Source organism: Sminthopsis crassicaudata, chromosome 3, assembly GCF_048593235.1.
Source record: "Sminthopsis crassicaudata isolate SCR6 chromosome 3, ASM4859323v1, whole genome shotgun sequence".
Taxonomy (NCBI): Eukaryota; Metazoa; Chordata; class Mammalia; order Dasyuromorphia; family Dasyuridae; genus Sminthopsis; species Sminthopsis crassicaudata.
The window spans coordinates 442438937-442454366 of record NC_133619.1 but is presented as its reverse complement, the minus strand read 5'-3'; the positions used below and the strand labels follow the sequence as shown (position 1 = coordinate 442454366).

Sequence of the window (15430 nt, the reverse complement as noted above, 5' to 3'; positions counted from 1 at the left end):
ATTGAAAGATGAATCAAAAAATATTCTTTATCTGTGGAAATCCTTTTTTTATGCTCTTTACTCATCCTTTTCTGATGGTGGGATTCTTTTCATTCTGTGCCTGTCTGATTTGTAGGGCTTAGGGTTTAGCATTAGATTACATTCTTACTATACAGATATAGTATGGGCTTCATTTAAATATTCACTTTCTGAGAGCCCATATATTCATGGAAACCAAACTCATGATCAAAAGTTCTATTATAGATAGAGGTAAATAATATTGCCAACTATAGATATAATTGGATCCATCTAGGAAAATACCCTTGATTTTCAAAATATGACTGACCCAAGAGAGTTCTAAGTCTGCAGTTGCTATTACATGGCAATAACCATCATATTTTGTTGTTAGAATGTAATTTTTAGGTTCATTCAAATTTCTGAAAAGGAAGTCAATTCCCTTCACTATTAGATAAAGACTCTGCCACAGAATAAAGATGATTGATGATGATATAACAATAGCAGCTAGTATTTATATAGTTCCTTAAGGTTTGCAAAACATTTTACATACATTATCTCTAGCTGAGCCTCATAAAAACCCTATGAGGTAAATATTACAGATAGTTGTATCTACATTATGTAAATGAGGAAATGAAAGCAAAGAGAGGATGAATAACTTTTCTGTGGTCACAGGAGTATCTAAAGGAAGATTTAAACCCAGATTTTTCTAATTGTACTCTATTTACTGTACCACCCTACTTCATAGTTTTTCTATACAACTTCTAGAATGGAATGCTCAAAAGGAGAATCTGTTTTGGTTTTTTTTTTAATGGCCACTTCTCATACTATTACCCAGGATCCAAAGTGGTGGCTAAGAGGTGTGGGAGAGAATGGCCTCCTTTGCATTATGACTTTGAGAATATATACCTTACTTCTTATTTTTATTTAAAAACACTACTCACTGTAATGACTATTACATAACACAGAACGTACTCTTTAACATAAAGAATGAGATTACATTACTATAATGTAACCATTTCAAAGTAGATATTATACATCAATTAACATATTAATTATATGGTATAGTTACAAATATTGTATAGAGATCATCAGCTTTTTTGTGATAAGGAAAAATCTTTCCAATTCCCCAAATGCTTTGAAATCATTATGATACTGGGTGAGTTAGGCAGGAAATGTAGGTGAACATGTATGTTAAAAATAAACCCAAGTATGTTTAACCTGATTGTACATGTATAATTCATATCAGATTGCTTGCTAAATTGGGGAAGAGAGAGGGAAAGAAGAAGGGAGAAAATTTTGGAATTCTAAATCTTATAAAAATGAATATTGAAAACTATTTCTACATGTAATTGTAGAATTGTACTATTAAGCAGGGAGGAAAGAATAAAGTCAAGAAGAATGGAGAAAAGTATTAACAGCAAAGTCCTTTGTAAAATAAGGAGAGAGGTGTCATTGGTAGCCATGCTTCTTTTCATGCTGATAATCCTAGGAAGCTGAGTGGAAGAAGGGGGCAGGATTTTGTTCTCTCCTAAACAGAAGAGCCACCAACAGGAGATGATCCAGATCAGAAGCAGAATTAAGCAACAAAAGCTAGACTAAAGCACATGGAAGTCAAAATTGAATGAAGTTGTTAGCAAAGAATGGGTCATATGGACACACAAGAAGCCAGTGTAAATTGTTAGGATATTTAGGAAGACTGGAGAAGTAATGCAGATTTAGCTAGTTGAGTAGGTGAAATGTCATCTTCTGAGAAAGCACCATGGATAGCTCCAACAGAAGTTAAGGTGAGAGGGAAGCAGTATTGAGAAAGGAAATGGAATGTCTAAAGCAGGGCAACTTTCTTAGGGATCTATAGGAAACCTTACAGTTCTATTGATTGATTAGGTACTGAAAGTTAGCCCTGCCCTGACTAAAGCCATCTTAATAGATAAGAACCTGACCTTGATTCCCACTCCTCCTGCTTTCAATTCCACTATACCCAAAAATAGCTAGGACCATTTTTCTCAACTTCTCTAGTTTTTTTAGGACTTGATTCATTCCTAAGTGATTATTCATATGAATCCCCAATTTGGACAGAGTGCAACTCCAGGCATAAACACATCCCAGGACTCATAGAGAAGTCTTCCTGAACTAATGTTTGGTGGAGGTCCAACCTATTTTAATTTACTAAAATATTTCCCAGTCTTAGCTGTTTTAGTTCTAGCAGTACAACGTGCTAGATATGGTGTCAAGAAATATTAGGCTCAAATCCTACCTCAACTATGGCTCTCTGGGCACATCACTTAACCTTTCTGGTCTTCTGTTTTCTCATTTATAAAATAAGGCAGTGGGCTCAGTGACTTCTAAGGTCCTTTACAGATCTAAATTATTTATCATATTTATTTTTTCCCAATACATATAAAAATATTTTTCAACATTCACCTTTGCAAAACCTCATGTTTCCCCCCCTTCTTTCCTCCTCCCCCCAAGACAGCAATTCGATATACGTTAAACATATACAATTCTTCTAGTCATATTTACATATTCATCTTGCTACCAAAGAAAAATCAGATCAAAAGAAAAAAAAATCATGAGAAAGAAAAAAAAATCCCAAACAAACAAACAACAACAAAATAAGTGAAAATACTATGCTTTGACCCTCATTTAGTCTCCATAGTTCTTTTTCAGGATGTGGATGGCACTTTCTACCAGATCCAAATCTAATCTCTCTGACTTATTCTTCCTTTTCTCTTATATTTCAATTTTCTTCCTTCTCTTATTTTCCCTTGTCCCTTACTTATCCTGGACTCAAAACTTTCCATTCCTTGATCCCCTTCCTTTCACTTATTAACCTTTAAAGCATTTATGTTGAAATCTCACAAGTCGGCTTTTATCTTCTGTACACATTTTTTTTGCATACAATTCAGGGGAAAAGCTATTCAGCACAAGTTGGTGGTAGGCAATTCTATTGTATGCCTAAAAGGGAAGAAATATCCTGTGCTCCACCCAAGACTAACAATGTGAAAAGGGTCAAAAGATTTATTTAGAAGTCTCTCTAAATGCCCTGCTCCCAGTTCTTCTCTCTAACCTTTCTTTGGCTCTCCAATGGTATTACCTGTCCATTCCCTCTTCCTGTGCATTATGCTTGAGGATTCACATATTTTTTTATTACATTATGAATCATATATAGTAAGACATAAGGTCTCCAGCCAAGGTTATTTCACAAGTTCCATTTTCATGTTGTTTAGTCAACTTTGAATAAAATAATGAGTACCAGATAATCTCTTAGTGTCTGCTATATTGCTTAAATCTTTGGACTCCTTCCTGGCCTATGGCAAAGCGCTCCAAATAGATTATATCCACTCACAAACTTTTGAATCTATGTTATGATCTTTTCTAGCTTGTACAATTTCACTCTCATAGATTTACTTCTTCCTACAATCTCCCTAATCTACTCAAGTACTCTTGAATTCTTGTATTCCAGTGTGCTCCTTACCATAGTGCAAGCAGCTATTCCTAATTTCACTCATTCTCACAACCTTCTGCATATTGTCATGCTTATAGTAATTCAGTCCCAAATACATTACGTATTTGCATGCCTAAATTAAATTTGTATTAAAAAACTATCTATGAACTACACAAGAAAATAGTTTAATCTATTTTATACTCAAGTCTGCTTTTGGACCCCAAAAGTATTACCCTGTTTGATCACCCATTGTGTTTAATCTGACTTCTGATGATATTAGGCAGAGATTTTTCCCTGTTATCCTCCTTTTCTTCTCATTTTACCTGCATTCCTTTACAATATTTGTTTAAACATTGGTGTTATATTCTTATGATTATGCCTCACATTAGAATTCTACTTTAACAAAGACTATCTATAGTCAGCACTAGAAGACATGGAGACAATTGTTGGTAGCATCTTGCCACTGTCCATCATAACAAATTTTGTCACTCTCGCCCTCCTTTCTTCCCTCTGCTTTTTCTTTTTCCCTCTCTTTTTTCATCTTATCTTATCTGTCTCCTTTCCTCTTTCCTTCTCTTCCTCCCTTCCTTCTTTCTTCTCTTTCCTCAACTCTATCATTCTTTTCCTTTTCTTTCCTCTCATTTAAAAAAAATCCTTCTCCCCTAATTTTAATAACAGTTGCAGTTGCACCTATGGTCACATTTTAGTTTTATTGTTGATATTTAATTCTAAACAGCTTATCTATTCCTGCCTTAAAAGATGATCATAAAAAACCTAAAGAGATAATGTGGTCTAGTCTAATAGGTTTGTCAGCATGAAAAAATAGGTCTGGATTATAAAACTAATGAGTAGTTTAATAGGAAAACTTGGAAATATCATGACATAGCTTTAAATAATTACATCTATAGAATTTATAAATATTAGCTATAGACTAAATTATCATTTCCCATATCTTTATTACAGATCAAAGAGTTGGTAAATTATTTTAAATATCATTAATCCAGTTTGGCATTCACTTTCTAGAAGTCATTTTGTTTAGGATCTAATACAATATGTACCTTTTCCCTGACTTAGTATTCACTGATGGATCTACTCTCCAAAATGGTGATTGGACAGCCTCATTTTGTTCGCTGTATCAAACCCAATGATGACCGAGAAGCCCTGAGGTTCTCCAGAGAGAGAGTACTAGTCCAGCTTCGTTACACTGGAATTCTAGAAACTGCCAGTATCCGCCAACAGGGATATTCCCACCGCATCCTCTTTGAAGAGTTTGTGAAAAGGTAAGACTGGCACCTTTAATGATATTTCTTTAAATGTGTTTATCTTCCAGTCCTCCCATCTCCTTGCAATGACTACTTTTACATAGTTTTCTAAATTCTTTTGTGTAATTTAATAGCTACCATATATACAACTCAATAGCTATCTTATGAATATTTAAATGTGTTATTTTTGTTGTTGTTCAATCAATTCACTTATGTCCAACTCTTCATGATCCTGTGGATCATATTGTTCATGGAGTTTTCTTAGCAAGGATACCGAAGTTATTTGCCATTTGTCATTTGATTAGCACAGAAATCTAGCAATTTGCCTAGGATCACATAGATAGTAAGTGTCTGAATCAGGACTTGAATTCAGGTCTTCCTGACTTTAGACCCAGTGCTTTTTCTACTGACCCACCTAGTTGCCTCAATTATTGTGTTATAGTAGCACTTTTATCTTCTTATCTCAATTATAAGTTCTTAAAGGGCCATTTTTCATCTTCTATACTTGTTAAGCTTCACAGCTGGTACTCAACAAATGAAATGATTAAATTAAAAGCATTTATAAAGCACTTACTATGTATCAGGCAATGTGTGAAGAACTAGAGACAAATACAAAACCGAGAGGCAGATGTATATAGGGAAATGGTTTGGAAAACTGCCAAAATAATGAGTAAGGAACTGACACACTCTTTCCAGAAAATGGTAGCATTGATTTAATTACAGTTACCAGAGAAAGAGGTGGAAAATGAGGTAGGGGCAAAGAAGATGGATATAAGAGTGGCTGAAAGGCAAATGGCAATAAAATTGTTGGGGTAGACAGTTGGAAAGAATGGAGGGAACTGGTTGATCCAGTACTGGCCAGATATAGTGGGTTATGTGAGATTGTACTTATGCATGGGCTGTGTTCAGCTGCAGAGTGAAAGTTCCAAAACTGAACAGATTAACACCCCCAGTCCATGGTATTTGAAAGTCTAAAGGGTATTATCACAGGGAAGTTATCAAGGATATGACTGATACAAATGACTAGATGGGATATGATGTATAATCTGATTCATTTGGGACTAGTTATTGGGTTATAATGGTAAATAATATATTAATGTTTATTGCATGAAGATATCTAGGAGTCTGTTCTAATTTGATATCAGGTCTCTAATAACATGATCAGGTTTCTATGCTTCATCTGAGAGTACTAAAAAGGGCCTATCTAAATGAGTTTATTTTATTAGATAGCATTTGCTTCTTCCGAGTCTGTAGTTCCTTGATCTACAAAATGAGGGGATTGGATTAGATAATCATTAAGGTCTATCAAAATGCATACATTATAGGATCCCGAGTTTCCCCCCACATTCAGCTGTTACAGTGTGCTATACTTAGAATCAAGGAGACCTGGATTCAGCTTTTATCTCAGATCCTTACTAGCTATAACTTTGGGCAAATCTTTTTACCTTCCTGGGATTTGGTTTCCCTCAAATATAAAATGGGAATCATATTCAGAGGATTGTTGTTGGTGTCAAATAAAACAATATGAATTAAGTGAAGGGCAATTATGTAATTTATTATTCTTACTGCTGCTGCTGCTACTACTAACATTATTTCTACCCTTACTGCTATTACTACCATTGAGGACCAAGATGGCATTGAATATTGTTTCTCTTCAGTCCTCTACTCTTTCTACACTTAGAAACTACTTTTATCCAAAACAAAACAAAAAATTCTCCCTTATTACTGTTAATAGAGAGAGAATATATGTGCAAATGGTTGGTTATAAATAGAATTTACACTGCACTTTTCTATCAAATCTTATGACAAAGCACACTTAGTATAAAGATGTCCAAAGAGCAGTACTCATTCTCAGATACAAAAATAATCATACCCCATCAGATATTATTTATCTTTCCTTTAACTTAGAAATGTGACTAGTCAAGTATTTTTAGTATCTAAGTAGTTGAATACATGAAAATATTTAAGAAAACAGGTCAAATGCTAAACAGATTGGCACTTCTTTGTTCCTAATCAAAAAGCCATTAGACAAGTATGAACAAGAGTTCCAAAATGTCAGTAAATCTGAGGATATCAAAGATTTCTGAGCCAGCAAGTTAATTGGTATTTTGATCCTTTTGAGCAACTTAACAACAAAATGGATGAGCTAGCAGTTTTCCCGCCTTGATGTTATTAAACAAATAGGTGTGCTTCTTATCTTCCAGTTCAATAGTGCTATTTTGTAAACTCTTAGCAGGAAATATGCAGACAAAACAATCAAAAGCAGGGAACACAGCCATTGAGGGTTTATCAAGTGAAGGTAAATAAAAGATAAAGTCTTGTTTAATGTAATTCTTTACTTTTTTGTATCCTCCTGTATTGTAGATGGAAACCCTAAAGTGTGGGCTTGAAAAGTTCTGAGATTGTGTTGTCTGGTTGTTAAAGCCTTTCTTCTGAAGTCACCCCAAGTTATAAATCCTAATTTATTGAACCTTAAATAGAGCCTTCTTACCCTTTACTTGCCTCAACATTTCCAAACACAATCTAAAGTAACAAGATGATTCAGGGTCAGCTAGCTCCAAAGCCAACATGCTGCTGTTCACTGATTATCATTCAGTCTAGTTGTCTTCCTGAGGTACCATTGCTCATATACTCTACTTCCTATTCCATCTTTAACTCTGGAATCATAAGCATCTGGAATCAATAAGCATCTCAAATTATAAGTCTTAGAACTGGGAGATACTGTAGAACTCATTGAATGCATCCTTCACATTTTACAAATAAGCAAACTGAGGCTCAGAGGTTCATTAACTTGCCCAGGTTCAAATGGGTAGTAAATGTTGGAAATAGATTTTAAGTTAACTTTTTCTGTCTCTAAGTCTAGTACTTTATCCACTTCACCTTTCTACCATTCCTGGAAAGTATATACTAACCCATTGTCTTATGGCAGTACCTTATAGCACTTACTAACATAGTGACTTCTCAAGTCAAATCACCCTTCTCTGGCCATCATTCTTCTATATGTGTTGTCTTCTCCAATACGAATTAAGTTCCAATATGAAGTAAGAGGGAAATAATTGTCTTACTTTTTGTATTAGTTTTCCTGTACCATAACACAGGGCCTGGCATATGATAAATACAAGTTCTTTTTTATTCATTCAACAATGAAGCCTTTAAAGTTTCTTCTCGGTGTTCCTCTCACCTCATCCCTCCATGTTGAGGACCAATTCTCAGAAGGTAGTTCATCTTTAATGGTCAGAACCAGGAGGAGAAGAGGCCTTCTACTAAGGCCTGCAGGTACTCCTTGGGTAAGATAAAATCTCATGGAAGCCCAATAAGCGTTACTTCCCATTACAAGTTCAGAAGGTGCAAGTAAAACTGGTAACTCAGCAGATCACAGGATGCTTTAGTATCTTGTTATTTTATTTTTGTTTGCCACAGTATAGGCAGCTTGGTATAAGAGCCCAGTTTCATGTCCATTTGCATAGTAAGATATATTTTTTGAGTTCTGACAAAAGTCCAAAGATTCCAGTAGTCCAATCAGTTTTTTTCTAAATGTAGATATTTTATTCCTTTAAATGACAAATTGAATTAACACTCTCCATCAATATAGATAGCATTTTTTCTAAGGCTTAGTAGATGGTGTTTACTTATTACTTTGGCAAGAAAAAAAAGTTCATCACCCCAAACTGGCAGTAAGCCTCTCCAGACATAGCTAGGCTGAAACTTGGTCAACAGGCCCATACTTAAAGCCTTTTCAGCTTGGTAGGACTTGCCAATACTTGTATTCTCTTGGCATACCCCAAGAGAACCTAGTACCTCCATAACATAATGAAGCCATGTAAAATCTTAGTGAAAGTTTTAAAACCATGATTAAAGAGGTCAGAGATCCATATCTGCCCTCACCCAAAGAGGAGAGAGATTGTCAAACATCTTCCCCCTCTCACTATCCATTTCCCTCCAGATATTATTCTTATTTCCTTCTCTATCTACCTATTCTTTTTTTCCTTTCTCCTCTTTATTACTTTCCCTCATTACCTTATCTACTTTTTCATCTCTCTTTCCTAGATCCTTTTCTTCTCTAGTCCTGATTTATTATTTTATTGGTACATTTTCTTCTTCCACAGAATGCAAATGGTAATTGTCTAAAGTTTACATATTTAAAAGAGTTTCCTGAGACCCTGAGAAATTACTTGACTTACCCATATTCAAACAACTAACATGTGCCAGAGCAAGGTTTCGATCCAAGTCTTCCAGACTCCAAGGCTGGCCATGTATCCATTTTTACCACTGTTTTTTGCTCTCACTAAACACATGCCAAACTAACCAACTAACTGATGACATGCAGTGACAGGCCTCTCATAAATGGTGTTTCACTTCCATGAAACATTTTTAATAGAATACTGACAGATCATAAGACTAGGAGTAATTTAAAAATAATTCCTCATTAGGAAAGGATTAGGGGCCTCTGGGCTAGATGATCCCTAAAATTCCTTTTAGCTATAAATTCTAAGATTAGAAACTGTTTTCTTTAGGAGTGTTTAATATATTTAAAGGTTGATTTAAAAAAAAAAAGACAACAGAGTTAGAATATTAGAATATAATTATAAATATGACCTCTGACATTAACAGTGTAACCTTGATCAAGTCACTTAAATCTCCCTGGACCTCAGTTTCCCCATTTGTAAAAATAAAGGATTTGGACTAGATTTAGAGGTCCCTCCTAATTTTAAATCTTCTGCTCTCCTACTTAAAATAGGTATTTCATTGGAACAAAAGAATAAACACGTGTATAATCTATCACATTCTTAATATGATAATTCATTCTAGAGAGTGAAGCAGAAAGATCTGGGGCCTCTGAATGAGAAGACCTGGACTTGAGTCTTGACTGTACTGCTAATTAGAGGTGTGACCATTAGTCTTTTGCCCTTGCTGCTGTTACATGTGTGACCTTAATGAAGTTCCTTATCCTTATAAAAACAAAAGGAACTTGGTTGACCTCCAAACTACCTTCAGTCTCTGATATTTTGAGATTTTTTTGATTCTGTTAAAGAATGAGTCTTTAATATATTATTTATGCAATGTATCATTATTTTGCTCATAGATAACAGCTATAAGCTAAGACTTCCTGTTAGACTTGCTAGAGTTTAAGTATATAAAAAATGTAGAATTTATGTCCTTTAACTGCATCTATAACCCACAGTGAATATAGATAGTATACATTGCCTAAATATATTGCATGTAAATAAATTCATTCACATGATACAGTAGAAAAATCCTGGAGCTTCTGAGTCAGAAGAAACCTGGGTCAAATCTTGACTTAGACCCTTACTAGCTGTGTGATCTTGGGCAAGTCGTTTCTTCCTGTGTCTATTTCCTCATGTGAGAAATTAATATACAAATACTTACAATGCCTATTTCTCAGGATTACTTTGGGAGAAGCAAATCCTTTAAGAGCTATATAAATATATTGTTTTATGGAAGCAAAATCCACTTAAAAACTGAAAGTGGCACCATAGTTCCCTTTCAAAGTTTGAACAGGTAGTCAGATTAGTGTCAGCCATAAGCTGCTTCTATTTTCCTATTTTTAAAGTTAGTTATAAAATAAGGGATCACTGAGAAAGTATTTTCTTTGTATATAGGACATGCTTTCATTAATGCTAATGGCAGTGATATACCTAGGGAGTGGAGAAGGTAATCTCAGCTTTGATCTCTGCTTTCATGTTTCTCTATATGTGAAATTTCAAGTAAAGGTCATTTTTCATGTTCTGTTTCTCTGACAAAGTAAACTGTAATTGAAAATATATTCACACAATGCTTTGTTTATGCTACATGTTAAATAATAACTACTTATGTTAAATTATGACCATTTAAAATTAGTTTTATATTCTGAAAATCTATCCCCCTCACTCTCTCTTGTTAGTGATATCTAATTTTCTTTTCATATGTCTTTCTATTGCCCTTATCTAGAACCTTACAATTTTGTGTCATCTGGTTTAGGGAATTTCCAGCAAGGAAATAAGGCTTCCCTTTCATGTTGGTTTTCAGACATAGTAATCCTAGGACTATTTGGGATCTGTTTAATGTGTACAACGCCTTAAATTTCTCCTTTTCAGATGTTTCCTTTGAACAGTTTCATGTTTCTAATTGTTCTTTTTTCCATGTTTTTTTTTCCTTTGTGATTAAAATGGGATTTATTAAGGATTGTACATTTATCAAAACACCTGGCTATGTTAGTGAGTGAGGAAAAAAATGAAAGAGATGGATGGTGAGACCATGGCATATTCATGCAAAATGACTTTAAAGGGATGGATTTTTAAAATAGCAAATATAGTAGAATTTGCTTGTCCAAATGAGTGTTATCCGCTTCATTGTAGCCTTCCTTAGAAGTTAACTACTTATTCAAAAGATGGAAATGTTGCCCAAGACATTTTAAAAATTTTTCATAATTGCTCTTAGAGCCTTTTTTATGAAATGCATGTGAAATGTCAAGTGCTTGTGGACTTACTAAGTCCTTACTGTGTGCAAGGCATTTTTCTAAGCTCTGAAGATGCAAAGAAAGTTGAAAAGTCAGTCTTTCTCCTCAAGGAGCTCACACAGTGTAATGAGGGAAACAACATGCAAACAAATAGAATATATGTGGGATAAATATGGTTTCATGATTTTATAGCAACATTTTCTTAAACAAAAGAACTGTTACCACATTTGCTTGCCTCCTTTATTCAGTAGATTTGACTATAACTGATCTGCCTGGTTTTAAAAGTCAATTCCACTGTAACCTTTTGAGAATGATTGAAAAAAATGTTTCACAGGTTGGAATTTTTTTTTCCAAAATAGTTTCAGCAATGAGTTTTTCACTTGCAAAAAAGTATCCAGCCTCCCAAAATGACAATTTTGAAAAGGAAAACATCTATCTGGATAAACGTTTTAGAAGCCTGTTTAAAAATAATTGTTAAGGGCAGCTGTCATAAAATAGCAAGACTGGGGGCTGCTGAAAATACTAAGTATTTGGGGTTTTAACCATTAATGACTAATATTTATGAAGCCTTGATGGAATGTTATGCTCAGTAAAGAAATAAAAAAGGATGTATTCCCTGATTTAATGAAAATTATTTTTCAAAAACAGTCCCAGGCTTCAAATTCCTCAGTCTTTTCAATCTATATCAATCACTCCATTTCTGTCAACTATAGAAGTACCTTATAACTCACTGTAATTCTGACATCTCCATGATCTTTATAACCATGATGTCCTCCTACCTTTCCATCTCTCTCCTTTGTCTTCCCAACCTATCATTCCTCCCCTGTTTTCAAACACCCTTCTTCAAAGGCTCAGTCTTTGAGTTGTTTGGCTAATTATTCCTTCTCTTCCACTTGTAACTCCCTGGCTCCATTGACCTGTTGTTGCTCATGTCTTGCCAATCCTCAACCCTGGATCATCACCATAATTTCTTTTATCTCTACTCATAAATTGCTGGTGAAAATCACATTCCTTTTTCCACTAAAAATTAGTATTAATTAATCTCAACTGGACCTAGGCTATCAAAGGCCAAAACTCATTCTTCTTTGATTGACTTTCCATTATGGGTGTCTCAGCAATTGTTTTCAAAATGTGACCTCAAAGACAATATGATACAATGGAAAATACTGATTTTGGAGTCAGAGGACCTGAATTCAAGTTCTGGCACAGATACTTATAGGACCTCAGGAAAGTCACTTAATCTTTCTAGGCCTCAGTTTCCTCTCCTTTAAAATAAAGAAATTGAAGTAGATGACCTCTTAGGTCCCTTCAGACTCCAAATCTATGATTTTTAATCCCCCCTTATTTTCCTCTATTGCTTTTTCAATAAATGACTTTATTTCTTACTTTAATGTGATGATTATTCATGATAATTTTGTTGTTCAGTTATTTCTGACTCCTTGCAATTCCCTTTTGGGGTTTTCTTGGTGAAGATACTGGAATGGTTTATCCTTTCCTTCTCCAGCTCATTTTACAGATGAGGAAACTGAGGCAAATGGGATTAAGTGACTTGCCTAGGGTCACACAGCTGGTAAGTATCTTGAACTAAGGAAGATAAGTCTTCCTGATTCCTGGGCTGGAACTCTATCCACTTAGTTGATGATGATGATGATGATGAAGATGATAAACTCTTCCCTACACACACACACACACACACACACACACACACACACACACACACACACACTCCTTAATCCATCATTTCTTTATTTACTTCAATCTTTGAGAAAGGAAGTGACCTTTCTCCTCATCAAGACTAACTTTTTATGTGTTTGTTCAGTCTCTTCCCATCTTCTTCAGAACAGTGCCCCAGTAGTCATTCTCCTTTTCTCTCACTTTCAATTGATGTCTTTCTACTAGTCCTTTCATCGCTACTTAAAATATGCTTAGGTCTCCCCCAGCCTTTTAAAAAAAGTCTTCTCCCAACTTTGCCATCTCCTCCCTTTTGGTGCTAAGCTTTTAGAAAAGTTATCTATTCTCACTGGTCTCTCCTATACTACCTACTCCCCCTTCACCCCATATAAACCAGATTTCTAACCCCCTCAATTAATTAAAATTTTTATCCACTAGGTTACCCTTGATCAGTTAAGCTAAAAAAAAATCTAATGACCTCCCAGTTTTCATCTTGCCTGATTTCTCTTTAGCTTTGAACACTTTTTAATCACTGGCCCTTTGTCTAACTGACTTCTTCAACTATCATATAAGTATAAAGTGACAGAATAGATCCTTTGATTCCTAAGTCAAGATTATTTTCTTGTATTCCACTATTTCCCTGAATTGGCCTGTAAAATACCTCCATTAAAATATTCTGTGGCACAAAACTTCATTGTGAAACTTTGATAAAATTAGACAATGCAGGTAAATGGAGGGGTGTTTGTTGTTAAGGAATCCAAAGAAAAAACTAATTAATCAACTATCATGTACAAGGCATTGTCTTGGAATCCAGGAATAAAAAGATAAACATGAAATATTCCTCCTCCTGTAAGTGCTTATATTTATGACCCATGAAATTGATTATTGGTGGGAGAAATTTCCTGCAAAAGTGAGGACTTCTGGCACATGGAATAAGGTAGCATGCCCCATTTTGTCAGAGACTCACTCTTTAGCTGTATTTTGTTTTATTTAGTCTCTGACTGAATGGAAGAACACCTGACATAAATCAAGTGTTTTACTTACATCTTATTTCTCTGCAGTAAAGCACACATCCAAAATTATTATTTAGAAATTGATTTATGTAGTATATGTTATGTTAGGAGATAATATTTAGAGACATTAATAGGTTATGGTTTATGACATTATGGTTATGATTTATTGCATTCTTGGGATCACTAGATTTCCCTCTGGGTGTTTACTATAGTTGGCATTCTCTGTGAGAACAAAAAACCAAAACCTCTTCTCTCCTTTCAATACCATAAACCATGAAATTTCACACTGTTTAGCTCAGTTATGATGGTTTCCTTCCTCACCTCAAGACCCTCTCACACCAAAATATCAATATAGTAACTATTGTCAAGTTTAAAACCTGAGTTTCCAAGCAAAAATATTGCAATTGCTGACAAAGTTTTTGTAAACTATTTAATAGATGTTTCTCCAGAAGAAGAGTTCTTAAGTACTTAAGTGTCACCACTGTGCTCAATATTTTGTTAGGCATTGGGGACAGGGAGGGATGCAAAGGTATCTAATACTACATGGTCCTTGTCTTGAGAAATTGATGATCTATTGTCAGTTTTGCAATGTTTTAAATCTTGATATCACAGCTTATCCCTGCCTGTGTTTCTCTGTGTTTCTCATTATTGTCCTATAAAACATTACAAAGAAGAGAGGATCTATTCAAAATGTCATAGAACTTCCTATAGGAATTTTAAATATTTTAATCTTTTAATATTCCATGGATACCAGCATAATAGCCTAGCCATCTATTTATAATCCTTCTCTCATGATTCACATGTCTCTTTTCCTTTCCTAGGAAGAGATGTCCTTGAGGAAACATGAATGGCTATAATTATGATTAGATTTAAATGGAACATTTGGAATATATAAGAACTTGCAAATGCATGCAAGATATTGGAGAAATATGATGCAAAACTGAATTTATTAAGCTGATTAATGTTTAGGTTTTTAGATTCTTATCTCATGGAAAACCAAGATCTCATCAGGAGTATTAAAATTACAAATAACCTAAAGGGTTATGAAGGTCATGAGGAGAGTACAGGATTTTGACAACTTACCCCCAAGATTTCATATAAAATACACTGTTTAAGATATATATGTATAAGCATATATGTGTGCAGTATATATATGTATATATAGATACTCATATACATATAAAATGTGATATAGTATGTAAATATATGTACTTATACACATATGTATAAATATATGTACAAACTGAGTTTGTAAAGGAATATATCCATACATACACACACATAATATGCTTATATTTCTGTGTCCACATATGAATATATACATATACATATGTATTTGCATGTATATATACATATATGTATGCATATATACATATATGTATGCATATATATGTATATATGTATATATATGAAATGCTAGAATATCAAATGAATTGATCTTGTACCAAGAATGAGAAATAATAGGCAGATAACCTAATTGGTCATTATTATACTAAAGTGGTATGGGTCATGAATTAGAACTAGAAGAAACTTTAGAGATTATTTAGTCCATCCCCCTTTTACAGATGAGGAAATTGAACTAGAG

The 15430-nt window shown here is 34.3% G+C and overlaps 1 protein-coding gene across 1 annotated transcript in view; it reads left to right on the top strand.

Moving 5' to 3' along the window:
* MYO3B (myosin IIIB) overlaps positions 1-15430 on the top strand; it is a 679546-nt gene that overhangs the window by 412305 nt on the left and 251811 nt on the right. Inside the window, exon 26 of the mRNA XM_074302208.1 lies at positions 4517-4722. Within this exon, the coding sequence (XP_074158309.1) occupies positions 4517-4722 (206 nt within the window). The remainder of the gene's footprint in view (positions 1-4516; positions 4723-15430) is intronic.